The sequence below is a fragment of the Callospermophilus lateralis genome, chromosome 16, assembly GCF_048772815.1.
Source record: "Callospermophilus lateralis isolate mCalLat2 chromosome 16, mCalLat2.hap1, whole genome shotgun sequence".
Taxonomy (NCBI): domain Eukaryota; kingdom Metazoa; phylum Chordata; class Mammalia; order Rodentia; family Sciuridae; genus Callospermophilus; species Callospermophilus lateralis.
In genome coordinates this window covers 40,640,178-40,659,206 of record NC_135320.1, presented here as the reverse complement: position 1 = coordinate 40,659,206, position 19,029 = coordinate 40,640,178, and the positions used below count along the sequence as shown (strand labels likewise).

The 19,029-nt window shown below is 42.4% G+C and overlaps 1 protein-coding gene across 1 annotated transcript; it reads left to right on the top strand.

Annotated features, from left to right (window-relative positions):
- The first annotated feature begins 35 nt into the window (after nt 1–35).
- On the top strand, nt 36–15,907 carry Pag1 (phosphoprotein membrane anchor with glycosphingolipid microdomains 1). The gene is made up of 6 exons (XM_076836120.1): nt 36–160; nt 2,118–2,169; nt 5,521–5,617; nt 7,704–8,305; nt 10,958–11,017; nt 14,673–15,907. The coding sequence occupies exons 1-6, from the start codon at nt 36–38 to the stop codon at nt 15,027–15,029; spliced, it is 1,293 nt and encodes a 430-aa protein (XP_076692235.1). The 3' UTR covers nt 15,030–15,907.
- The last annotated feature ends 3,122 nt before the right edge of the window (nt 15,908–19,029 follow it).

Genomic DNA, 19,029 nt, shown 5'->3' with positions numbered 1-19,029 from the left:
TCATTCCATCAGCTGTGCCAGGTCCTTTTTCCACCATGGGACCCGAAGGAAGTGTGCTGAGCGGCGGACAGCTGCAGATTATTCTCTGGGGAAGTTTGGCAGCTGTTGCCATGTTCTTCCTCATCACCTTCCTGGTCTTTCTATGCACAAGTTGTGACAGGTGAGAGCCAACATGTATCTAACTGGAATCTCAACCTATTCCCTGGACCCAAAAGAATCTTTACACTAAAAAGCCTCTTATAAATGGAATCTGACTATAAAGGCATTAACACTCAAAAGTTAAAATCAGCTTACCTCTCTCTGCTGGAAAGGGTTCCAAGAATATTCTATATTAATTGGATGAAAATCCATATTGATTTTGCTGGGAAGAAATGCAAAGAGCTCCTCTTACATTTTAAACTTCTTTTAATAAAATTCTTGCTGTTTTTATTTGAGCACATTCTCGTCAATATTTTATTGTCTTTTTCCAGCCATGGACATTTTGAAATCCAAGTGCACTATGCATCTTTTTAACCACTGTTTGGAAATTACTAAGGAGTTTTGCTCTCACATGGCTTTGGAGAGGGAGCTTATTATCTAAAGTGTGTGAGGTAGATCTTCAAGTTCTGAAGAAGCAGATTAGTTTTCCTAGAAGAGGGAGAGATTTTATGTAGAATACTCATTAGCATCATTTTTTTATTATTTTTTTTTTTAGAATTATACTTCTGTCTCTCTCCTCTCATACAAAATGTCAATGCCCTCTCCCCAATAAAAACAAATCTTTGCTCAGAGAGAAGTAAAATCCTTTCTCACCAGGAGTGACTTCTCCAGACATTCAGAAATAGTTACAATGCATGCAAGCCATGCTGCTGGGAGCCAATGAGGACCAAAGTGTTGAGAGCCACAGCCAAAGGGACCCCAGCAAACTTCCAGCTGCCAGCAAACTTCCAGCTGCCAGCTGATGATTGGCTCACAGCGGCCCCAGCAACTTCTAGCTGCCAACTGATTGGCTCCTCTGCGGTGATGCTCATTGGGCTGTTTCCCTGCCCTTTCAGACCATGGAGCTGCTCATTGGGGGACTTTTTTTTGGCTCCGCCCACGCGACCCAGCCAATCAGCCTCAAGAGCAGGAGGGTGGGGGAGGTTGAGAGGCTTGTGGGAAGCCGGTGGTGGCAGTTGGGCTCTGAAGGTTTTTCCTGAGGAGCTGTTTTGTTTGGCGTGTGTGGTTCTAAAACTAAAGTTCGTGTCTTTTGACAAGTGGCTCCTGAATTGTGCCCAACCAGACTGCGGCATTTGTCTGGCCCTGGTCATGTCTGTTTTCTCAACCTCACAAGAAACTTGACTAGTGTCACTTAAAATCTGATATGATTCTATGCTAAAATCTGTCAGGAGGGGAAAAGCCAGACTCTCTGACCCCACATAGCCTTCTAATCCCTGCCCATCTTGGACCTGGGCTTCCATGGCTGAGGACAGGTTATCCAGCCAGAAGAAGAAATAGAGGTGACTGGGTACTGGCTCTCCTAGGCTTGAGAGGGCAGCTGCTTCAATTACTCACTCCACCACTAAGTGGCTCTCTTTCCCCGACTGAGATGGGTTTCCTCTTTACAACGGAGAGCTTTCTTTAGACTGTCCTGGGTGAAAACAGTTCTATTTTTATTCGACAGACTTTTCCATAGATTCGAAGTACAAATGACTCATCCTGAGAGCATGTACCCTTCCCGATGTGCCAAAATTTGTATTTTCTTTGCTTTCTCTGTTCCATTGCAGTGTGTGAGATAAGATAACCTTCTATATTTTTCTATAGACAAAAATGGCATAACTCATGCCAGTGTTCCAGGTGTAAACAGTTTCCACAATGGACCCAACCTTGGTCCTCTCATTGTGAATGTGTGTTCTCTACTCCTGGAGAAAGGATGCTTACGAGAAGGGAGCAGTCCTTTGCTGTGGCGGGGCCTCCTCCTACCCCTGACTCCTACAGACAGCTTCAGTGACTGGCCAGCATTCTCTTAACAAAATAAATAGGGCTCTTTAAAATGAGCGATTTTAAAGTTGGTAGGAATTAGGATAGGAAAAGGTAGTGTAGGTTTGATTTCAAGGAACACATTTGGCATTCGAGTAACGTTTTATTTTCCATTTCAGAGAAAAGAAGCCAAGACTACACAGTGGAGACCATGAGAACCTGATGAACGTGGTGAGTGTGAGCCTCAGTGTGTGTGTGTGTGTTGTGTGTGCACTTTAAAACAGCAGCCACCTTTCCACCTCTCCCACTTATTGATGACCTGAATAGAACTGAGGGGCAGAACTAAGCAGGAGTTAGCTGTGACTGCCTGCACTGTACCCTCCTTCTATAGGTGCATGTTCACCATGGCCCGAGGCCTGTGCCTTCGCCAGGTTTGTGGGGAGAGTTTCTGAAATAGATGTGATTGTGCTACTGCCAGAAAGATCCTAAGGTGGCTCCAATCTGCCGCGGGGATGTTTCTGTTTTGCCTCTGCCAGGCTCCAGCCAGTGTTATTAGTCTGCTAGGGCTATCATAAGGACAAACTGGTAGCTTAGGTAACACACTTACTGTCTCTCAGTTCTGGAGGCCAAAAGTCCAAAAATCAAGTTGTTGGCAGGGTTCGTTCCTTCTGAGGTCAGGCTTATTCTAGAACTCTCTGCTCGCTTCTGGTGGTTTCCTGGCAGTCTTCGGTTTGTAGGGGCATCAGTGCAAACTTTCCTCATCTCCACATGGTGTTTTTCCTCTGTCTTTCATATCATCTTCCCTCTCTGCATGTCTGTCTGAGTCCAAGTTTTCCCTTTTTATAAAAGCACCAGACATATTGGACTAGGGTCTAGCCTATCCTTGCGTAACCTCATCTTAACCAGTGTCATCTGCACTGTGTTCCCAAAGTGGTCATATTCTGAGGTACTGGGGGTTAGGACTTTGACATGAATTGGGGGACACAGTTCAACAACCCATAACAGCTAATCATTAAGCTCACCCTGGCCTAGGGCCCAGAGACCTAAGGGATAGCCGGGCCTTGCTGCATTCTGCCAGTCCCCAGCCTCTCCTGGGTTCTGATGGGTCCTGAGAATCTCAGGAGGAGCAAGATTATCCCAGTCCTGCCATGACCTTTGACTCAGGACCATGCCCTTAAATTGCCAGGCAGCCCCAGGAGCTGGGGACAGGTCCACCCTCCTATTCACAAGACTGTGTTCAGAGTCCTGCCTGAGCCCTGGGACAGTGCTTTTTAAAATAAATAAATAAATAGTCATTTCCTGTCCTGGACATCGTTTCTCAAGATGGTTGGGGGAAGAGGGTCCATAAAGGGAAGTAAGGATGAGCCAAATATTTAATGTGAGACCTGGGATCAGACTCCCAGCTGGCAGACACATTCAGAGCACACACAGGAGGCACCCCCAGCCCAGGCTGCCTGACTGGATTCTCAGGATTCCTGTGGCCCAAGCAGTCAGGAAGTAGCCAAGGTTCTGGGTTCCTCTAAGGGGGGCTCCAAGGTCTTCTTTACGTTCCCAAACCTTGCCCAACACACCTCTTCTGGCCCTCAGCACTGACCCTCCCTTGACCCTTTTTCTGGGTCACATCATCCACAGTGTCCCTACTTTTCATCTGTTCCCAGTGTCTCTGTTCCACCCCAGTGATTGTCCCAGAGAGAAAGTTGGACAGATGGAAGGGGCCCGCTGCTGTGGTTTCTCCCATACACACACCCTGGGCTCCGTCTTTCTTCACCCCTCACCCTCCTCAGAGCCCAGTGGGACTGGGGGAGGGCTTCCACTTCTGTCCTCATTTCTTCTAAGACAGGGGTTCTCAAGTGTGGCCTGGTCACCAGTAGCAGCAGCAGCACCTAGGACCTGGTGAGAAGGGCAAATTCTGGGAATTGAGGGCAGCAAGCAAGAGTTCTAGACCTTCAGTTCCTGCTCTTCTGCTCAAGGTTCACAGCAACCTTGGGTGAAATAGGAGGAGAGAGGCAACTGAATAAAGGAAAATCTGGCCCTCTGCATTTTCCTCCTCACATGCCATGTTCTTAGCTACTGGCCCCTCTTAGCACCTCCTGTATGACTTTGTGTACCTGAGAGCAAGTGTGCACACACAGGAGCATGTGCTGACACTGGCACACCATGCGCACGCATACACACACACACACACACACACACACACACACACTGGGATTAGACTCACAGAGATTTCACTTCATTTAAATCTAAGTAGCCTGGCTTTAAGAGCTCAGCTCTCAGGTCAAATCATGTACATACAACTTGCAGATCCCATAACTCTTAGAAGGATAAGATTAGAAGTGGATTATAGACCTTCAGCTGTGATGGATGATGCGGTTATGGGTCCACCTGGAAGTCTTCCCCTCCCACCCACTCCTGCCCTGTCAGGTCATCGTTTCTGGGTCATTTGCATCTGTATCTCAAGTCCCTGACAACCCAACACAATGGCCATCTCGTATGGCAGCAGACGTAAGCAGCATTGAACTGAAACAGAAGACTGCCTGGAAACTTAGGCCTGGGCTATTTGCTGTCTATTATTATTTGATTCCACATCAGGAGTCAGATGATCTTTGAGGCCAACTAAACAAGGTTCCTCTGCTTTTCACATTGGAACTTTTCATGTGGGATCCTGGAGCCTCAGGTTACCTCTTGGGTCACACAGGCCATGAAAACCTAAAAAGGATGGGGGGCCGGAGGCAGATCAAGAGTCAGGCTGCTGTCTGGCCCAGTTGGGTAGGTAAAGAAGTGCACCAAGAACCGACTTGTTTCTGCCTTCCCTTGGCAATACCTTAGCCTGGCATGTTGTCCCAGGAAGTAGCTACAGATTCTAGCCCAGTGGAAAACTGTCAATTTTTTGTCCTTCTCTCCAAGTGTGCTGTGTTGGTTTGTGAGAATAGGAAAGGTTTACAAAGCTATTTTTTTAGCACATGATTGCTTTTATGAACCTTGAAGCCAGAGGCTTGGCTGGTTCTGAAATAGACTCAGAAATCAATGGCATTTTCTGCGTTTGACCAGATCTAAGTCTGTTCTCATCAGATGACAGAGGATGAAGGTTCGTGCTGTTTTTCATAGCATGGCACACCTGAAAGAATAGCATTTTCCAGCACCTGTGATATGAGGATGAGGCTACTCCCTGCTGGAGCCAGTGCTGACCAGCACCAGGACTTCTGATCCCCTCCCTGCCTTGAGCTAAGGGGGCTGATGTCACAACCTAGGTGTAGGCCATTTATAGATCACCATGTAGAGAGCTCTGCCAATGGCCTCAGAAGATTCCCAGTGCCCCTGTGACTCTGGAGCCACATTGTCAAGTAGACCCTTTCACAGTGGTGGAAGCATTCTGTGTTAGCACTGTCTGTATCCCCACTAGTGAGCCCTATAATATGACTGTTAACTGAATGCTCAATTTGATTTGATTTTACTTCATTTAAATCTAAGTAGACAATTCTGTTTTTTGCTTTTGATGTTCTGAGTCTTAGAAAAAGCTGGGAATGTTCTCTGCTGTGCAGTCCATATTCTTAGCAATGTGGATACATTTGTTTTTTTTTGCAGCCTTCGGATAAGGAGATGTTCAGCCATTCAGCGACTAGCCTGACCACAGATGCTCTTGCTAGCAGTGAACAGAATGGGGCACTCACCAACGGTGACAGTAAGTTCTGCAGATACTCAAGCTTTAGCTGGGCACATATTACAGACATGGGTGCATGTCTGTAATCCTAGAGGCTCAGGAGGCTGAGGCAGGAGGATCACAAGTTCAAAGCCAGCCTCAGCAACTTAGCAAGGCCCTAAGCAATTTAATGAGACCCTGTCTCTAAATAAAATACAAAAAAGGACTAGGAATGTATGTCAGTAGTTAAGCACCCCTGGATCCAATCCCTGGTATTGGGGGCGGGGGGAACACCTTCCCACACAGGCCCCATCACCTATGAAAGTACTAGGTCTCAAAAATTGTAGGTCAGAAATTAGGGAATGTGTTCCTGCTCTCTTTTATTATTTCTGCAAGCTTTAGCAAATAATCTCACTTGGATTAATAGTATCTAATATCTATTAATTGTCTTCTGTGTGCCAGGTATCACTCTAAGATGGGTGTGGGTACCAACTCATTACCCTAACCCTGAAATGTTACTCTTAATGATAGGACTATTACTACCACCTTGAAAATGGGCGTCATTTCTATCCATCTCTTAAAAGGAGAAAACTGTCCACATTTCTGCTCTAACAAATTACCACAAACGTAGGACCCCAAACAATACAGATTTATGTAATTAACATGCAGTTCTAGAGGTACTACTTTCCTTGATTCGAGGCCTCACTCCTTCACTAATAAGGACCCTGTAGTTCACTGGACTTACCTGGCTAGTCTAGGATTCTCTCCCATGTCAAGGTCAGCTGAATGGCTGCATTCATTCATCTGTAACCTTTATTGCCCTTACAGTATAACATAACATATGCATGGTTTCCAGGGAGGACATGGACATCCTTGGAGAACTGTTCTTCCAACCACAGAGGTTCATAATTTGCCTAAAGTCACATAGTAATTAGCTGAGGACCCATATGAACCAGGCAATTGGAATCTTCTGTGCACCCAGAACCATTCTGCATAATGTCCATTTGGTGCACTGAATACTTTTGCTGATGAAGGTAGTAACTACATTTGCTTCAGACCTCATGGTCTACAGTGCATTGCACCTGAGGGAGGAGGTCATCTCGTTATCTCCATTTACTGATAAGGAAACTGAGACATGATCAGTATTGACACCTGAGTCTCAGACACCAGTGCCCACTCTCTGTCTTCCATGGCACAGATGACCAGGACCAAAGGGCAGGATGGGTATAGAACACAGGGGGTTATTGTTCAGTTCAAAGACACAGGAATTTGTGGTCATTTCCCACATATCCCTTGAGGATACTATTTCTAACCAGCCCCAAATGGCTGCACAGTCATTGAAGAACTTACTCACTCCGGGGTATGCACTAGAAGGACAGGACTCTGCTTCATGGGCAAATGTATCTCCACCTTCTTGAACCATCCCTGGTATGTAGTAGGCCCTGGTAAAATGTCTGATGAAGGGAGAGCCATCTGGCTTCACACAGGAACATTTCTGTGACAGTCCAAGAATTTCTCATTTGGAAGTTCTCACTTGAGATAGGGATATCAGGGTGGGGAAGTGAGATGGAAGAAAGTTCCTGAAGGAGGCACGAGGTTTCCAGGCCCTCTGTGATATTGGTTTAAGGGTACATTGCTTCTGTTACATCTGCCAAAAGAAAATGACCAGTGAAAGAGCATGGCTATCAACTACTTCCTTCCAATAGGTAGAAGTCAGGAGGGCCAGAGAGAGTGGCCACCACACCCTCTTTTCTTTGGTGTCCAGCTTCCCAGTTTGGCCCCATCAATTATCACTTTCATCCTCTGGTCACATGGGACACTCTGCATTTAGGAGTCTCATCAGGAATAATATTAAGTAATGAAAGTAACAGTGAGCCAGATGGTAGCCAGGAGAATTTATTAAATGTTGTACTGAGAAAGAGAGAATGAATGGATTTCATTTTAAGCTGTGATTGAAAATTACAAATATAAGAATCCTTATAAGAATATAAGAGTTCAACAATATAAATTTGCAGCTGGGTATCATATAAAAAGCAAAGCGTCTTGATTCAACCTAAGGTCGTGCATCTGATTCACTGTAATGGTCATTTTGGGAATCGTCCGTCTTGTGATACTTGTGCTCTCTCAGTTCTTTCAGAAGACAGTACCCTGACCTGCATGCAGCCTTACGAGGAAGTTCAGACCTCTGCTTCTGATCTGCTGGACTCCCAGGACAGCACAGGGAAGCCTAAGTGTCACCAGAGTCGAGAGCTGCCCAGGATCCCCCCGGAGAGTGTGGTGGACACAATGCTCACTGACAGAAGCGTGGATGGGGACCAGGGACCCGGCACAGAAGGGCCCTATGAGGTGCTCAAGGACAGTTCCTCCCAGGAAAACATGGTGGAGGACTGCTTGTATGAAACCGTGAAGGAAATCAAGGAGCTGGCAGCAGCAGGACACCCAGACAGAGGCCAGGGTGGCAAGTCAAAGTCTGCTTCCACCTTGAAAGAGCTTCCGGGTCCCCAAACAGAGGACAAAGTGGAGTTTGCTGAATATGCATCTGTGGACAGAAACAAAAAGTGTCGCCAGAGTGTTAATGTAGAGAGCATTCTTGGAAATGCGTGTGATCCAGAAGAGGAGGCCCCACCACCTGTTCCCGTGAAACTTCTGGATGCAAATGAAAACCTTCAGGAGAAGGAGGAGGGAGAGGCAGAAGAGCAAGCCCCAGAGGGGAGCAGGGAGACCAATAAGGTAGGCTCCAATTCTTTGTTTTGTGGGTCATCCTGGGGTTTTTCTTGCTCATGTTTCTGGGAACTATTTCCAAACACTTGCAAGTTCATTGATGAAAAGTATTTTAGTGTCAGCTGTGTTTTCTTTTTTCTCTACTCCAAGTAATAAAATTCTGAAAACTCATGTTTATAAATATTTCTCTCCCAGCACCTTACTTGGCTATTTTCCAGTTTTTGCATTGTGTCTAGTTAGGGCCAAGTATTATTTTCTTCAACTTGAAGACTAAGAACTAAATAGGCTACTAGACTCTCCACTGTACATTTTTACCTCTTCTGCTTACTCCTGTCTTTGGTCGTGGCTTTGACCCTTGCAGGACCCCCCAAATCAAAGCCTAGTTACATTTATAGACAGAGCTGACTCTCAGGTGCAGCTGGTTCTATCTGGTTGTATATACTTTTATATAAGTCAAGAAGTCTTATTTTGTGAGAGTTTCTAAGCAATAACTTACAGTTGTAAAATTGAGACCTCAACAAAGCTCTAAAACGCCTTGGTAATCCACAGCCTTCTGTGTGTATCCAACATGATGTCTGGAACCTCACATTTCCAGTTGACAGAATTTCCTTGGGGTTTAACTAACCCTCGTCTGCTTTAGGCAATTTATACCTAATTTCTGGTCTCCACATGGGAAAAGAAAATAGCAAAGTTCTTTTCTACTTAAGGGAGAAGGACAAATAAGAGTTGGTCAGTCATTTATGGCCTTAAAACACTTCTTGGAGTTCATGGTCAGAGGTGACCCTGGCTGTGGTTGTATAAGTTACATGAAGCAAGTCATTCTTAAAACTGTTCTTTGGGGCTGGAGTTATAGCTCAGTGATAGAGTGCTTGCCTAGCACATGTGAGGCACTGGGTTCAATCCTTGGCACCACATAAAATAAATAAATAAAATAAAGAATAAAATAAAGGTAATGTGTACATCTACAACTAAAAAACAAAATTGAAAAACTATTTTCTGAATGTATTCCAACTTCTCATATTACCCATGAAATCAGTTGTGAGATCACCAATGAAAGTGTTCACAAACATGTTCATAAAATGCAAAAATGCAGCTGGGTATGGTGGTACACACCAGTTATCCCAGCAGCTCAGGAAGCTGAGGCAGGAGGATCATAAGTTCAAAGCCAGCCTCAGCAAAAATGAGACACTGAGTGACTCAGTAAGACCCTGTCTCTAAATAAAATACAAAATAGGGCTGGAGATGTGGCTCAGTGGTTGAGTGTCCCTGAGTTCAATCCCTGGTACCCCACCCTCCAAAAAAAAAGACCTGGAATTTGATTATAGAAGGAGAGACTTTGAACAGTGAGTGTTGATCTGCAGGGAGTTGCTAGGAGCAGGGATGGTAGAGGGCTGTGGATCAGGGCGAGCAAAGGTCTGAGAGTAGGTGGGGAGCCCAGGTGGAGCACACCATCATCTGTGCTAGGTTTGAGAAGGTCCACATTTGTTGAAATTGTTATGTCTAGGGGTGCTGGGTTCATTTTATCCATTCAGCAAAGAATTGAAGAACAGGACAGAGAGATAGCACCAGTAAGCAGCAGATTTACTGCAAAAGCAACAAAGATAGACTTCTCCAAAGAAAAGAGGAGCCCTGGAGCTGGGAATTGGTGAGGGAGTTTGGGCTTGTTCTTTTTATGGTCTCTGGAATTTCCTCCTTATCTCTTCTCCTGTTTACACCCACCTCCACCCCTATTATAGATTGTTACCCTCGCATCTGTCCACATATCTGTTTTAGTTTTTCTACTGGATCCCCTGCTTAGGTACACCAGTATGGAAGTGTCTGTCTGATTGGGTTCTCCACTTGTGTCCATGAACACTTTCATCATCCAGGAAGTCACTAGAAGACCTCATTAGAAGACCTTCCTCGTGCTCCTATTTTCTGGCCCTGCCCCCAACCTCCTCACTCACCATCTTGCCCTGGCTGCCTAAGCCCTTCTACATCTCCCTCAAAATCAGTCACAGAATTAAGACAGGATGTGTGTTAAAATTAGCAAACAGGAACCAGTCATTGAGAAATCAAGAGGGGAAAGGCCACACAAGGAGAGTTGAGAGTTCATTTCTTCATTGGGTTGAAGTTTCCAGAATTACTTAAGGATCTTCCTGATGATGTCATCAAACTATAGAAATATCAAATTCAGGCATTTGATAAAGAGAGGCCTTTTATTATGAATCCTTCTTTGATGATCAATCCTCTAGTGACAATTAGAACTTGAAATAGTAGTCTAAATATTTATTCCTGGCTTATTTGTCATTACAGTTTGTAATGTTAAATTAACAGTTTCTCTATTTGTAATGCTACTAGTTATATAAGAATATTACACAGTAATTGTGTAAATGTTTATTTCCCAGGTGCTTCACAAAATTTCTTCATAGTTCAATAGGAATAATTTGACATAATTTCTTTGTGGTTCCATAGAAATAATTTGAAAACATTTTTTAATTGGTTGCAATGATCTTGACATATCATATTTCATACATTTGATTCAAGTGGGGTATGAATTCTTATTTTTACCACGTGTACAGATTGCAGGATCACATTGGTTTAATAAATCTATGGAAATATATGTAAAGAATGATGGGATTACTGACTTCAATCTATCTTTTTTTGATTTGTGTTTGACAGAGATTTAGCTCATTGTCATACAAGTCTCGGGAAGAAGACCCAACTCTCACAGAAGAGGAGGTAAGTTGGGTTTCTTTTTTAAGTAACCAGAAAGCTCCTGTAATAAAGAATAGAACTTCTCCCCCGAATGTAATGTTTCCCTTTGTCTGAAGGAGCTCAATGCTCTCTTATGCCTGTATGTGGAGGTCAAAATTGAGGATGGGTGACTGGCAGGTGGTAAGCCAAGCAGGATGACAAGACGAACAGGAAGTCTAAGTAAAATGAAATGAGGGTAAGAAGAACAGGAGAAGGAAGGACATAAGAACAAGATGAGAGGAATTTCAATATGGGAGCTTTACTCAAAAGCCAGGAAGACCACATCAGAAAGAAATCAATAGTGGGTTCTCCAATGTGATCCCACCTGGAAGACTGTGTTAGTGAGAAATTTTGGACACCAGAGAGCAGGAAGCTTTAGAAAGTTCAATTCCAGACTGGAACAAGGGTCAGACATAGCAGCCAACAAGAATGAATTTTGTATTTTCAAACACTGCACTGAAAATTTGCTAGCTAGACCTTTAGTGAAACCTTAAAATTATAAAAGCCAGTATACTGTGGTACATGTCAAGATAGGCTCAGACAGAGAGCTAAACATCTTCATGGACCTAGCTGCCTATAGTTTCTAGCTGAAACTTCCAGTATAGTAAATTTTGTACACATACAAGACTGATGTATGTGTGCAGGTGTGTACCTATACAGGACTCTGAGTAAAGGGTTAGTGTGAAGGTAGACTCCCACATTGAAAGTTCAAGGAGCAAAAAATGCTTTCCTTAGGCAATCTTGCCTAATCCCTTGCATGTCCCATCCCCCAGGAACGGACCTGCCATCTGTCCACCTCCTTGAACAAGCCAAAACCCTAGGGGTCATCCTTGATGCCTCCTTTCCCTGGCGCAGTAAACTGTCAGGTTCCTTCGAGTGTACCTCCAAACGGGTTCATGGACATACCCCATCTGCTGGCTTCCCCAGGAGACTACAGCAATTCCCTCCTTCTGGGTCCTTGGCAGCTCCTTTGCCTCCCTCTGGTCTGTTTTCTGCAGCCAGAGAGGCACAATTGGGAAAACAAAGCAAAATATAAAGAAGATCTGTAAGCTCATCCTTGAAAATAAATCATTTCGTAGCTAAGGTTGTGGCTCAGTGGTAGAGCACTCGCCTAGCATGCATGAGGCGCTGGGTTCAATCCTCAGCACCACATAAATGTAAAATAAAGATATTGTGTCTACCTAAAACTTAAAAATAAATATTAAAAAAAAGAAAATAAATAAATCTATATAAACTTTTCAAAGTACTTTACTCCTCATATTTGAGATTTGTGAAATAGCACTTTATATTTAATATTTAATAGAGTTATATTGATGAATTTTTAACTTAAAAAACTGTGACTTACAAAATTTCATTTGAGGAAGATTTAGGAAAAAAAAAAACAAATGTAGAAATTATTTATTCCTGTATGCCTTTAGTGATAACCTAGACTGAAACTAAGGTGTGTGTGCACTTTGAGTCCTGCTGTCCCGATTTAAAAGAGTGAGGAAGACAGAGTTAATTATAAACAGAGGAGAAATGGGTAAAGGAAAAGAGTAATTCATGTAATCCCTAAGACTGTAATAATTTATTGAGTAATAAGGATTAAGGTTTTAAAGAAAAGAAATTAAAAGGCTAGGTAGCAAGGGGTCTTGAGAAACTGATATATAAACTAGAAATCATAGCCATAGAAGACAAATATTCAAAAGTAATAATCAAAGGCTTGACAAGCTTTTATGAAAATTAAAAGGTGCAGTGACGCCCTGTATGCACTAGGTTTATTCCCAGAGTTGCAAATTCATGGAAGAACTTGCAACAAGAACTTGCAACTAAAATTTTAAAAAGTAGAAAGGTCAGCACCACTGTTACGTTTAACTGTAAGGCACTAATAAAACCATATTTTTTAAAAAAGTATAAAGGCCGAGAAGACCCAAGAACTCTTCCTAAGAGAGGAAGATGTTAATGGTAGTGACCTTGGAAGGGGGGAGTTGAGATGGCAGTGAGGGCCACCTGTCATTGTCACTGTCCAGGTAAACGTGAAAGATATGCTGTTATACCAATTCCCTTTGTCACTGCCATCCACGGCTTATCCCTATATAATCTGTCCCCATTTTTGGCTTTCAGACCACTTTTAGATAATAAATTCCATATGTATACCTAACTATGAAAATTGATGTTTTTAAAATCCTTCCTAAATTGAAAGAAATTAAAATTCTTCTATTTGAGAGCACCTCACTAAGGTGAGGGCTGGGGGCGTCCCTCAGTGGTAGAGCACTTGCCTGGCATGTGCGGGGGCCCTGGGTTGAATCCCCAGCACCCCAAAACCAAAAACCTCTAAGATGGGACTCTTCATTTAATATTTCTTAATATAATAGAACTCTTCATTAAACAGATGGGCAAGGCTAGAGTCTTCCAAAGATGATTTCTCCATCAGGGCCTCACAAAACAGACCCACCAGCCGGTCGGAGAAAGTTCTGATGCAGATGACCAGTTAACAGGCGGCAGGGCTGTCTTCAGAAGCTTCTGCAGCCAGCTGGAAAGCTCACCCACAGTCTGCGAGATGTGGGAGAACAGGAACATGTCCCTGGGCGCTCGGGAAGCCAAGCATCTGTCAGGAAACATGTTTATTTATTTCCAGGGTATTTAAATGAATTAATCACCATGGTAAAAAATAAATACAGGTAATGAAGATTATGTCTTACTGGATGATTTCTAAGAAGAATTTGGGGAGTCGTACTCCCCAAATATCTGTGCATCCGTATATTTAATCTATCATGACTGGAGAATTAAATCCCTCTTGATATTATAGGTTATGTGGAATATATTAGCACTGCCACAGTGTGTTTAGAAAGGGCCTGCTCTGACTATAGGAAAGAGTATCCCAAAAATGGTCCCCAAATTTCATTTCTGGTTGCAAAAAAGAATGAATTTTCCCACTGAAGAAAACTAAGCCTGCTCTGTAAACGTCTCTTTAACCAGTACCATGCAGCCAAGTCAGAGCGTGGTGGAGACCTGTGTGCTCACAGGGGCACATGTCCCAGAGCCCAGCAGCCACTCACACCACCAGAAGCAGGAGGCATGGAATGGTCTCCTTCAGTGGTTCTCACACTTTAGTGGGCATCAGATTGTGATCCCTACCCTGGAGTCTCTGAGTCAGAGGCCTTGAGGTACAGCCTGAAGATTTTCCCTTCTGAAAAACTCCAACATGATGCTACTGTTGGTTCAAATCCCACATTTGGAGAATTGTTGGTCTAAAATATGTCTTCTACCTTTTTTGGTAAAGCTGTAGAATGTTTTGGGTAAAATATCATTCTGATATAGAAATCAAATAAAGGAGGGTATGTGCCAGGTCCTGGGGTGTCCTGAGCTCCCATCATTGCCTGTGCCTTTAGTCCCCTCAGTTTGCACAGAATTAAGCAAATAAGATTGATCCATTTACAAAGTTTGAAGATAACATCTATCATTATTCTCTGGTAATGGACTCCAGAATTAGTATAGATAAGTAAAACAAATCTTAAAGACATACACACACTCATGTGTGCGTGCACACACACACACACACAGGTGCCCATGAGTGCTAAGTATATAACTTGTCACCCGAAAGGGGAGGAAGAAGTCACATCTTGAAGCCTGTTTATTCAGTTCTCCCTCTGTTTCCTAGATCTCAGCCATGTACTCATCAGTGAATAAACCTGGACAGTCGATGCATAAACCAGGACATAAAGCACCAGAATCCACCTACACCACCATTCAAGGTGCCCCTCAGAGATCGCCCTCTTCTTGTAATGACCTCTATGCCACCGTTAAAGACTTTGAGAAAACTCCAAACAGCACGCTTCCACCGGCAGGGAGACCCATGGAGGAGCCAGAGCCCGACTATGAAGCAATACAGACTCTAAACAGAGAAGAAGATAAGCCCCCCCTGGAGATTAATGGCCACCCTGGTCTTGTCCCCAAGGAGAATGACTATGAGAGCATTGGGGACCTGCAGCAATGCAGAGATGTCACCAGGCTCTAGCAACCCAGAAGACAACTCCAGAGAGCCTGTGGTTAGTATCTGGGGACAGTTCTGTGGGGATAAGAAGTGACATCAATCTCTACTATATATGCTGCTTTAGTAAACTGGAGATGATCGCACATGCCACGACTGTTTCCCCAGTTCCTGAAACTCTGATGTCCAGACCTGGCTGTCCCCAAGTGTGCACCTGCCTGCCCCGGGAGACACCCCAGCACACACACACCCCCTCACCGTCCACAAAAGATCCCAGCTGTCAGGGCTTATCCCTCTAGTAAGGACAGCCATGCTGTAGGGAAGAACTACACTCAGCAAGAACTGCACTTCTACCTGCCTGAAATACTGCCATTTGGAAGAACCAGGTTTTACTTCCTGTCTTTTCTTTTCTCTGTCTGCTACCAACCTTAAAAATATATGGCATGTTCCCCTATAAAATCTTCTGATTTCTACAGTCCAATCCAAGGAAATTCTCCTACAGGGCTTGGCAATGGTTTTCAACAGAGGCGAGACAGGATGGGGAGAAACCGGTTGCTGGTCCCCACCCGTCTCACTCGTCCTCTTCCCAGAGCTGCAACTTTGAGTCTCTGGGAATCCAAACTATGCATAGGTTTGGGGCAGGAGGTCCCTTGAGTCTCTTAGGTCTTCGTTCCTTTTTATTTTGGTACTGTGCATCAGCAGCCTTTTCCCAAAGTACTTGAAGTCAGTTTTAGATGCTTTGTTTTATTTTTCTAATCAAAACCTTGGGAACTCATCAGAGTCTTTTCAGTATTTTCAATGAATATCATGGTACGTCTATACTCCTGAAGCCCAGAGCTCATTCCTTCCAAACAGAGAGCCTTAATCTTTATGTTGGAACACAGACCACATGCGTGGACGGCAGCGAGGCATCCATACTGGAAGGGCTGTGGACATGGTATTTCCAGTGATCGTCGCCGCCCACACCAACTGTGTAGACTTGCATAAGTTGTCTACACCCTAAGGTAATCTAAGACTAAAATGTAAACATTTATTTTTATTATATAAATTTATAAGATGTTTTATGTTTAATGCCTAATTTCTAGAAAGTGCCAGAAAAATGTATATTAACTATTTTGATTTTATGTACAATGATTTATACTCTCATTTTGAAAAGACACCACAAAGCACATAAGCTAGATAATTACAAGTAGCTGTTTTTTTGTTTGTTTGTTTGTTTTTGTTTTTGGTAACAAACATTTAAAACTTTGAAGGTTTTTAAAGACTCAACTTTTCAAATGGTACTTGGAACTCCTCATCAATAACCTACAGCAGTTGTGATAGGAATAAATAATCCATTTCAGTGATTGTGGTGGGCTACTGAAATATTTGAAATGGTGAAAAGGGATGGAAGAATAAAATATGACAAGGAGTTATGAACTTCCTAAAAGTATCATACTTTAATAAAGTTTAATAGCATTTTTAAAGAAAACAGTGATGAATTCTACAGTTCAGGGCTTGCCAGTACAAATTGCCTATTAGAATTTTTTCCTTCATTTGACAAAAATCAGTGGCTGAAAGTAGCTCAGACTAAGAGGTCAGCCTGGTTTGAATTTAATCATCTCTTTAAGTCTTATATGGCCAACATGGAAAACTTGTTCACTTGTCATTTGAAGTGCCATCAAGTGTAGGCTACAGAAGGGGAACCTTCCTACACTAATTAAAAAAAAAAGAAAGAAAGAAAAAGGTCATAATCCTATGCCAATGTGACATCTGTGACTTTAAACATTTAATAATCTTGCTGTGTTCCTTCCTTATGAAGAATGCAATTGGCAAAATGAAGCATCTTGAAAATGTAGAGACCAAGCCCGCTGGTATGTGTCCCTCTATTTGTAGATTGGTTTTGTGAAGACTTTGTATTATACTTTTGAAATTGTACAGTGAACTCTGTTGGGGAACACTGGTTGGTTGCCATTCATTGTCCGTCCACTAAGTCTCTCCCATGAAGAAGTCAAGTGCATGAACACAATTATTGTTGATTAGAAAACAAGGGTGGAATAACCTTGAATCTCTTGAGAGAAGTTTATCAGGAAAGTTCAAGGCACTTCTCTGAATTCAGATCTTTCATAAGCTCTGCTCTGCCTGCTGATTTTCACTGCTTTGTATGAATGAGTTTGACCCAGCAATCTCAGGTCACAGGTTCTCTTAGTGAATGGGAGCAGCTGCCTGCACACAGCACGCTGCTGTACCCTCCTCTGTGGGCACCTTCCAGGTCAAACGTTTCATTGCATTTCATAATATCTGACTTATAGCCAGGGAAATAGGTATGATCTCTATTAAAGTGTAGAATACTTTCTTTAGAGACAAGTTCATCATTAATAATCACGTCATAGTAAAATTTCATTATCAGAATTTCCTCCAGAAGTGTTCAAATATAGGTTATGCAATATAGTCATAAAATATGCACTGAAATAACTCTCTTAATTTGAGAACAAGTGGTGAGAATACGTTGTGATAGAAAATATTCTAAGTGTACTTTAAAAAGAACTCTAAAGCCCTCCTGCAAAAATTCTAGAAGAATATATGATAGCACAGTCCATCAGGATGGGGGAGGGAGATGCAGAGTGAACTCTAGGAAGACAGCTTGGCTCTTCAGAGCACCGGGTGTTTTATTGAAGTGTATTTATTGATGTCTCATCTTTGTTTTGGCTATTGTGCAGTTTTTCATAAATTTCATGTCTTTGTTCAAAATCTGTACTCCAGTCTTAGAGTCAGAAGCCTGAGGCTTCTTTTTCAAAGTTTGATCTTGATCTTAATGCTACAGAGTTTAAATGTATGAAAGGTGATTGTCAAAAACAATTCCCTGTATATTTAAAATTCACCACTGACATCTACAGTATGCATCTAGTTATAATAACCTAGGTTATGTGAAATTATATAAAAAGATAATAAGATTAATAAAAATTTTGTGCTATAAATCAGAATTATAAATCTATCTTGGTTGAGAAATCTTTGTTCAGATATTTTTAAAGTTTAGGAGCATTTTTGTGCTGCTTTTAGTATTTCCCAAGTATAGTTAGCAGAAAGTTAATGTGTTATATGTGAAATGTTTAAGGAATTCTAGAAGAGAGTAGTTTTTGAAAATATATTTGCTACATATTTTTTTTTCTCCTCCTGATCTAAATTACATCATTAAGTCAGTTAAAGCTTTTAAAGATACCAGTATTCTTTGTGGGGGGAAAAGGTTAATCACTGATTTATCCGCCATCAAAATCCCAGAGTTAATTCTAATTGAGTTATAAGTTAACAATTGGTAGTCAAAGTATGAAAATTTAATCTTAGTATGTCACTATATCTATTTCTCTTATTCAGTTTTCAAATTAGAGTATTACTTACCTTAAATTACTTACCTTAACTTGGAATAAACTACACACACACACACACATACACACACACACACGTATGTATTGTTGCTCTGCACAGCTCTGGTGCTTAATTAATTGGCATACGCTCTATTAAGTATTTATCATATGACTATGATGAACTCTTATCATAAAAAACAGGATTAGAAGAAACAGTCCTCCTTAGTTTGCATTTGGTAATTAAGAGAAAACCTTCTAGAGTGCACCTCATTTAATTTCTCTAATGAATACATTCAGATTTTAAATTATGTCTATAATTCTCTTGGCTGAAAAACAGTGGTATTTTAAGATTTCATTAGACATGTTCTGTCTGAGAGGAGGAAATGTACATAGGTGTGCTTCTCAGATAAGTGTGTGAGAAGAGATTTGGTCAAAAGCATCAAGTGAATGACCCTGAGCCAGGATGGAGCCCAGGCCAGGTGACTCCCAGTGTCCCAGTACCAGTGACTGGTTACCCAGTGGTGGTGATCTGTTTTGTTCCCTTTTAAAACCCAGAGGTTTTTATAGCAGAATCAACAGGCATCGATGTGATATGATATGCAAAACAGCCCTGAGAGGACACCATGGCTAAGATTACAAAGCTCCAGCTCAAGACTGAATTAGGATTGTGTAAATGAGTGACATTT

What these genes read in the sequence shown, in the direction of transcription:
- Pag1 (XM_076836120.1), top strand. Translation starts at nt 36, where the DNA reads ATGGGACCCGAAGGAAGTGTGCTGAGCGGCGGACAGCTGCAGATTATT. An exon ending in CTATGCACAAGTTGTGACAG is followed by an intron (nt 161 to 2,117) that starts GTGAGAGCCAAC and finishes TTTCCATTTCAG; the next exon opens with AGAAAAGAAGCCAAGACTAC. An exon ending in ATGAGAACCTGATGAACGTG is followed by an intron (nt 2,170 to 5,520) that starts GTGAGTGTGAGC and finishes TTTTTTTTGCAG; the next exon opens with CCTTCGGATAAGGAGATGTT.